The sequence below is a fragment of the Nestor notabilis genome, unplaced genomic scaffold (genome assembly GCF_000696875.1).
Source record: "Nestor notabilis isolate BGI_N333 unplaced genomic scaffold, ASM69687v1 scaffold26638, whole genome shotgun sequence".
In the NCBI taxonomy this organism is placed as follows: domain Eukaryota; kingdom Metazoa; phylum Chordata; class Aves; order Psittaciformes; family Psittacidae; genus Nestor; species Nestor notabilis.
Window position 1 is genome coordinate 15,128 of NW_009941165.1, and position 8,128 is coordinate 23,255.

At 56.6% G+C, this 8,128-nt stretch overlaps 1 protein-coding gene across 1 annotated transcript in view; it reads right to left on the bottom strand.

Annotated features, from left to right (window-relative positions):
• The window catches only part of TSPEAR (thrombospondin-type laminin G domain and EAR repeats), a 13,402-nt gene extending 10,980 nt beyond the window's left edge, over positions 1-2,422 (bottom strand). The window contains exon 1 of the mRNA XM_010020735.1: positions 2,329-2,422. Coding sequence (XP_010019037.1) covers positions 2,329-2,422 — 94 coding nt within the window. The remainder of the gene's footprint in view (positions 1-2,328) is intronic.
• Between the last annotated feature and the right edge of the window lie 5,706 nt (positions 2,423-8,128).

Consider the following 8,128-nt stretch of genomic DNA (forward strand, 5'->3'; position numbering starts at 1 on the left):
ACTTAGCTAGACTAAAAATTCCCTTACTCTGTCCCATTCCCAGTGAGACCGGGCTTTTAGCTCCTATTTGTACTAATAAATCTCTGCTGCTGGGGCGCAGCAGGAGAGCTAGGAGGGAGGGAGCTGTGAGGAAGGCTGGACCAGCGTGTGTCTGAATCTAAACCAGCTGGAGAGAGAGGGGAAGCGTTTCCTCCCCCGGCAGCCCCAGCCAGCCCAAAGCCAGATGGGCAGAGCAAGGAGGAATCTGCTCCTGTGGCTGCTCCATGCAGCCCAGAGCGGGGATATTGGCAAGGTCCTTGCCATGCTGCCACTTGTGCATCCCCTCTGCCCACCCCTGTGCTGTTTTAAACTACTCCTAAAGCAAAGTCTCGGTGGGGGAGGTTTAACTGAAACAACTTGTTTCAGAAAGGCACAGCTCAGGGAATCATAGAATCACATAATCCAGTTCCAACCCCCTGCCACAGGCAGGGACACCTTCCACGAGACCAGGCTTCTCCAACCTGGCCTTGAACACTGCCAGGGATGGGGCAGCCACAGCTTCTGAGGGCAACCTGTGCCAGTACCTCAGTACCCTCACAGAGAAGAACTTCTGCCTAAGATCTAATCTAAATCTCCCCTTTATCAGCTCAAAGCCATTCCCCCTTGTTCTGTCAGTACATGCCCTTGTAAAAAGCCCCTCTCCAGATTTCTTATCAGCCCCTCTAGGCACTGGAAGCTGCTCTAAGGTCTCCCTGGGGTCTTCTCTTCTCCAGGCTGAACAAGCCCAGCTCTCTCAGCCTGTCTCCAGAGCAGAGCTGCTCCAGCCCTTGCAGCATCTTTGTGGCCTCCTCTGGACTCACTCGAGCAGCTCCACTCCCTCTTGTGTTGGGGCCCGAGAGCTGGATGCAGGACTGCAGGGGGGTCTCATGAGAGCAGAGCAGAGGGGGAGAATGCCCTCCCTTGACCTGCTGGAATGACCAGTTCTATTTTTTTCTCAGCAAGAAGCACAAGCTGAATTCATGCTTGGATTTGCAGAAGGGCTTAGGAGCTCCCAATTGCCCTGGGGGTAGTGAGATGAGCTGAGGACAGCTCAGCTGGGGACGGAGGCTGTGGGCCAGGACGGGACCATGTCCTAAAATCAAACCCAAATCCCTACAATTGAAGATGCTTCCCATACCAGTCCCTGCTAACAACCAGAGTGGAGCTGTCAGTTAATGGCCGGGAGAGCAGCCAGGGTGTTTCAGCCCAGGTCAAGCAGCGCACAAACCTGTCAGCTGCCTGCTCTGCGGGATGGCTGCCCACAGCCCAACAGCATCACAGCTACACTGGGAACTGGGACCAGGCACTGCAGGAGGGTCATGTTGCTGTTAAACGTGCTTTATGGGGCCTTGACACCCCCAGGACCCCTTCAGTTGAAGGCAACAATTTAGACATCCCCAAAGAGACCAGAGCACCTTGGCGAGGAGGTGGTGAGCAGGCACTCTCTGATCTCTCCCAGCTTTCCTTCTCACCACCATCCAGGCTGTAACAGAGTATAATATAGAGGTGCCATCACACTGAGACGAGCCACAAGGACAGACACAGAGTCTGGGAAACAAACACCCCAAAACCGGGCTGAAGTTCCACTGCCTGCACCAAGACTGCGTGGCACCAGGACAGGAAGGCAAAGCCAAGGGACAGGGACCCACTTTGGGCTGGGCGGCTCTCAGCGCTTCCCTTCAGGAAATGCCTTTGGAGCTGCCAGCTCCTTGGCTGGGGGTAGCAGGACGGAAACGCTCCAGGGGGTTTTGCTGCTGGGAGAGCGTAGGTTGTGTCTGGCAGAGGACAGGGAGCCCTGCAGAGTCCAGGCAGGAGGGACTTTATGGGGGGACTCGATGGCTCTTCTCTACATCTCTTTCCAGCCCTTCCCCACTCTGCATGTTGGTCCCCAGGACCAGCAGACCCTGCGACAATGCTTGCGCCACAGGGACGGGCACACAGCCCTCTCCACAGCACCGGGAAGGGCTGTTTGCTCCCTGGTTGACGTTGCAGGGTTCTGCAGGCACAGGGATGACCCCACTACCCACTGCCATTGGTGCAGGCAGGGTGCAGGGAGGTGCAGCAGCATCACGATGTGCTGTCACACTGAAACTTGTTCCACTGGCACCAAAACCATGCACCCGTGCCGGGCACCCCGCAGTGGCCACGTGCCCCACAAACAGAGCACTCTATCTGGGGTCTGCCCTGGCACCATGGGGAGCATCCTGTCCATGGAAGCACACAGGGTCCTGGCACACTTCCCAGCACTGACAGCACCTGTCTTGACGCCTCGGTCCCAGCACAAGCCCACCCGCTGGCCCTCTGTCCTACCTGTGCAGTGCTGCCATGTCTTGCCGCCCCGGATGAAGCCCCCGCCGGGGGCCCAGTGGAGGAGGATGAACCAGAGCAGCAGCAGAGCCGACATTGGGGAGCTGGCCTCAGGGGGTCCATGCACTGGGACCCCCTCGTCACCCGCTCCTCCACACCTGGGCAGGCACCGTGCGTCTCAGCCCCCCTCGGGGGCTCTTGCATAGTCTGCCCACGGGACCACCCGGGGCTGCTTCTGGGTGTTAAGCCCTGTCTCTGCTGTCCCCTGGCATGGGCATTGCACCCCAGGGCACAGCAGGGGTGGCGGGCAGGGGGCCGCCGAGGCAGTGCTGGCTGCAGCCTGCGCACAGACATTTAAATGAGGAGTCGGTGGTGGGAGAGGAGGAGTCCCGGCTCCTTGGAGAGCTTTTATCTTTTGCCCAACCCTCTGGAAGGCGGCTTTGGGGAGGGATTTTTTAATTATTATTATTTTTTTTTCCTTTTTTCCTTTGCTTCCGTTCATTTTTGGTGATTCATTTCTCTGAGGTCATGTGGGAGTAGGTGGGAGATTTACCTCTGCATGGAGAGACCAAGTTGGGAACCTTCCTGCCTTTAAAAGGGCTTTTGGCAGTACAATCCCAGCCTGTACTGGGGGGAAGATCCTCCTTCAGCCTATTTCACCCTGCCCAAAAAGAAGCGAGACTGCATGAGGTACATATTTCTCTCCCCAAAAAGCCTTGGGCAGGTGATGCACAGCCAGTGCCCCCATGCAAGACTCCAACCCAGAGGCTGGCCACCAGACCTGGCCCTGCCACGAGGATGGCAGTAGCACGCAGAGCATCGGTTTGGAAACGCTCGAGGTTACGCTGTTCAAACGGGAGAGACAGCAGTGGAAAAACTCCCTGCACACAGCAAGCTCCGCTGGGTTCCTCCAGCCGCAAAATGAGTTACTTCCATTCCCTGAACAATTGAATTGGGCTCCCACCCCCCCTGTTCCCAAAATCTTCCCGCAAGGCGCACGCTAGAATAGAAAGCGGATGCCCAGGATGAAACACCAAAAGAATGTGTCGCAAACCGGAGGTTTTGTCAGCAAGGAACAGCCGGAGCTGGACCCGCGGACATGCCTTGCTGCCATGCTGCCTGCACCCCTCACTGGCCCAGAACCTGTTGTGCCAGGACCAGGACGATGCAGCCCATGAGCTGTGAGCACATGGTGGAGCGCAGCACCCTGCATCTCGGTCCCAAACCCTAAAAGGAGCTGCTACTGGACCCTGGAGACACCCCAACACTGACAGGACCTCCATCATGCAGCCAAACAGCCCCTGAAGCATGGAGGGTGGCCGCGTGCATGGCTGGAGATGCTCTGCACCAAGTAGGGCTGCACGGGTCTCCTCCTTCCCACAGAGTCTCTCTTTGGGCATCTACCAAATTAGGGCTCTTCCAGGATCACGCTTAAGCAGAACTTAACCTCTCTGCACAGCTGCAGAGGTGAGGCACCACTGGCTCCCAAGACGTCTTCATTCCTGTGCTAAGGATGGTGCCCTGTGACACAGCCACCTCCTTAGCACAGGGTGCCCAAATGGCAGCTGCTGGTTGCCACTGCAAGGGATGCAGGAGGTGCAAACCATTCCATCTCCCCTGACAGGCTCGGCCCCTCGTGCTGCTTCCTATGGCCTTGGGGATGCCCGCCGGGGCTGGGAGCAGCCATCCTGCCAGCTCCCCATCCCACCTCCGCCAGGTGGATTTTGGGAAGTCCCCTGCTGAGGCCAAGCATGGCTCTGTGAGGGTCTGGGCAGCCCATGCTCCTGGGGAGGGAGGAAAAGTCCTGCTGGGGATGCTGGGGAGACTGGTTTTCCCAAAGGGCACACAGCTGCCTTTGAGCACTTCCTTGGCCAAAAAAGCCGCTTGGTGGGAACACCTCAGACCCAAGGACATAGATGTGGGTGTCCCCTACAAGAGAAGGAGGATCCAGGAACTTCCAGGCAGGGGATGGAGGAACCGAAGTCCCCATCAATGAGCATGGAGGACATGACAGATAGTACTCAGCCGGCACTGTGGACTCAGGCTGCTTCTCAGCCATGTGCTGTTAATGGTCTCCTGGCGAGGAGAGGGACATTGACGGTCCTCAAGGATTTTCTCCATCCTTGGGCTGGGGACCCTGGCATGGCAGAAGATGTTGGAGCACCTTGGGCAGTGCCCAGCACTTTTCCCCCTCCCCAGGAGGACCTGCCTGGGGAACCAAGCTGTGGTGTGAGATAAGAACAGGGGCCCATCCCGACCTGCTGTCACCTTGGGTCCAGGGCTTGCTCTGTGGCCCAGCGGCAGTGGGAAGCAGTCGGCAAAACTGTTCCTAAGCACACACGCGCACATTCCTGTGTGCACAAGCAAGCGCAAGAGGGTGAAATAAAAGAGACAAACAGGGAGATGTTTGCCTAATTTGCATGGGTCATAAATAAAACCATGTGGCAGCTCTGAACAAAATGATCCTTGAATTTCCTCCAAAAAGGTTTGGCCATCCCTGGGTTAGAAAAGGTTGAGAAACTCATCTGTAGACAATCCATGTCAAACAGAGCTTCCATGCAGAGGACAGTGTGAGGAGGACATCTAATCAACGCCAGGGACAGGCAAGACCCTGCACACAGGGTAATGTTCCTGCTCTTCCAAGACTGTAACTCACTCCTCATTATTTGCAGAAACAAAGTCATGTTTCAGGCCTTGTTATGTCCTATTCATTTCAGACTTAATTCCTGACATCTGCAAGAGCTTTCTGCCTTGAAATGCAGTGTGCACACAGGCACTGGCCATGGCAAAGATTGAGGGGCCATATACACAATGCACAGACAAATGCAGCACTGCCCATCCGCAGCTGGGTGTCTCCGACCTGGCCTCTGGCAGGCAGTGGGCAGTGCTGTGTCCATCCTCCTGCCCATGCTGGTGTGGCCACACACAAATCCACAGGGGTGGAGCTGGAGGTCAGTGATGAGCACACACAGCCATCCTTGCCTGTGTGAGCAGCAAGGTCAGGATCAGCCCTTCGGGGCCAGTTATGAAGGGGAGGGGGAAAATTGTTCTCAGAGCAACACCCCATGTTGCAGTTCCCCAGATCCCAGTTCAGGTTGGACACCAGGGACAACACCTTCTCTGGGAGGGTAGAATGGGGAGGGATGGGGTCTCCGTCCTCAACCATTTCCGATGCTCCTCCCTTGTCACCTTTGCCCTTTCTCCTATGCTGAAAACCTTCCTCGTGTTTTCTGGAGCAATTTCAGTTCCCTGAGCCCAACCCATCACCATAAACTGGAGTGCCAGCAAGAAGTCTCTGCACCAGAAACCCGTCAGCATTGTACAAGAAGCGTAAATGCCTTTAACCCCATCACTTTTCAGAAACTTAATTCCCAGAAATTTTGGAGAGGTTCTGCCAGGAAAAGTTTTGTCGAAGGACTGGGAGGATTGCAAAAAACACCATTTTAGGAAAGCCACCAAAAAAGAAAGCACAAAGCCACCCCAATGCTGCAAGTCCTACTGCCAGCTTCCCAGGCGCGGAGCTGCCTTCGGGAGCAATCCCTGCCGGGTGGTGGCAAACCACCAGCATCGCTCGCATCCCAGAACCCTCCGTGTCCACACACCCGCAGCATCCCTGGCACTGCCTGCCCCACGGCCCCAGGGAACGAAGTTGCCCAGAACAGCCATCCGGGCATGGCTCCTGCAGCTATGGCCATGGGAAGCAGGCAGGGCTGGCGACCTGGTTGCTTCCCAGGCAGGTCTGCCAGGAGTGAGGGGAGCATCCTGCCCCGCATTTGGAGGACACATGGCAGCTGAGCCGGCAGGCTTTGAAAAGGGGTCCAACAAGCAGTCACTTAACTTTCGCCAGCACAAGCCAAAAGACAGGCTTTAAGACCATGCTTCTGAGCCAGAACTGCTTGGGATGGGGCTAGGCAGGACACAGTAGCCACATCTGCCCCTGTTCTCCCCTGCACGTGATGAACAGCCCTCTACTGCTGCCTGGGACGATGATCTTTTCTTTTTGCCACCTCCCCGCAGTGCACCTTGTGACAGGCAGAGCCACCTCCCTGAGGTGGTGGGACCCCCCAGCCTCTCTCTGCAATCACCACTGTCCAGAAAGGTGGCTCCGTATGGCTGGAGGGCATCAAATCCAAGCAACCATGAGCATGCAGACTGCGGAAATGGTGCTCCAGGTGTTTTCATAAAATCACAGACTGGTTTGGGTTGGAAGGAACCTTAAAGCTCTTCCAGTTCCAACCCCCTGCCATGGGCAGGGACACCTTCCACTAGACCAGGTTGCTCCAAGCCCCATCCAACCTGGCCTTGAACACTGCGAGGGATGGGGCAGTAACAGCTTCTCTGGGCAACCTGTGCCAGCGCCTCAGCACCCTCACAGGGAAGAATTTCTTCCTAATACCTAATCTGAATCTCCCCTGTGTCAGCTCGCAGCAGGTGGATGGTGGTAAATGGCACAAAAAGCCACAGCAGGGAAGCTCAGGGACTTGCCTGCACGTTTCTGAGCCCATCAAGGACCAGCAGGGATATAAAAGGGGATGCACAGTGCTACTGTACCAGAAACAATCCCATGGTTCTCCAGTTAGGGCCTGGCCAACAGCTTCTCTCCCAGCTGAAGCCCACCCCAGACCACCTGGGGTTTTAGGAAAAGGTGTGGGTATTGCAACTTCCTCCTTCCAGTCAAGCAGCAAATACACTGCCTGCACTGGGGGACATTTTTTTGGATATTAAGATAATAATTATCAGTTGGAGTCAATGATCTCTTAAAGGTCTTTTCCAACAGGAACAATTCTATGGTTATTATGGGAGTGATGACTCAGGCTCTGGAGGAGCTGGGGACACCGTGGGGGCAGCAGAGCGGGCAGTGCATGCAGTGGGCTCCCGAGGTGCCCAGGCAGCAGTGCAGGCAGCCACGCTTGCTCTGCCCACCCGCCGGCAGCTGAGCACGGCTCCGGCATCCGGGGGGCTCCGGCATCCGGGGAGGGAGGGGAACAAAGACAGAGAACAATTGCTATTGTTTTCCAGACTTTCTTCGGGCCAGTTCCTCCAGTGTGGTGCTGCTGCCCTGTCACTCTGACCACGGCCCCACTGCGCTCGGAGCTGCACAGGCACTGGTGGGGACATGGCCCCTATCCCCAGGCGCCTGCCACCCAACCCTGGGAGCCTGGCCCCCAGTAGCACAGAGATGGAGCCAGCACCCTTCGCAGAGTTCTTCCCTGTGAGGGTGGTGAGACACTGGCACAGGGTGCCCAGAGAAGCTGTGGCTGCCCCATCCCTGGCAGTGCTCAAGGCCAGGTTGGACACAGGGGCTTGGAGCAACCTGGTCTAGTGGAAAGTGACCATGGCAGGGGGTTGGAACTGGATGAGCTTTAAGGTTCCTTCCAATCCAAGCCAATCTGTGATTCTTGGCAGGGTTACCCCACACACAGAGCTCCTGTCCCACTCCCCAATGTTGTCAGGAATCCCCACAATGCTCAGGTATGGTGCAATCCAGCTTCCCAAGCTGTATTACCTGCCAAGGCACAATGCCTGTGACAGGGAAAGGGTGAGCCCAGCGAGACCAGCTCTAAGTGGTAGGGACAGGGAAGATCAGAGCAAGCTGTCCTGGGGATCCCAGCTCGCCATCCCCTTCACTGGTCCCACACAGTTGACGCAGCAAGGAGAGCAGCCTTTGCTGGCAGCAGGGCCTCACGAAGCAGGACTACACACGAGCAGGATGAGCATCCCCATGATTGCCCCCTGAGCAGGGCTCTAATTACAGCCCATCCTCTCCCAGCCCAGCCCAGCAGCACTCAGCCAGCGCTGCCTT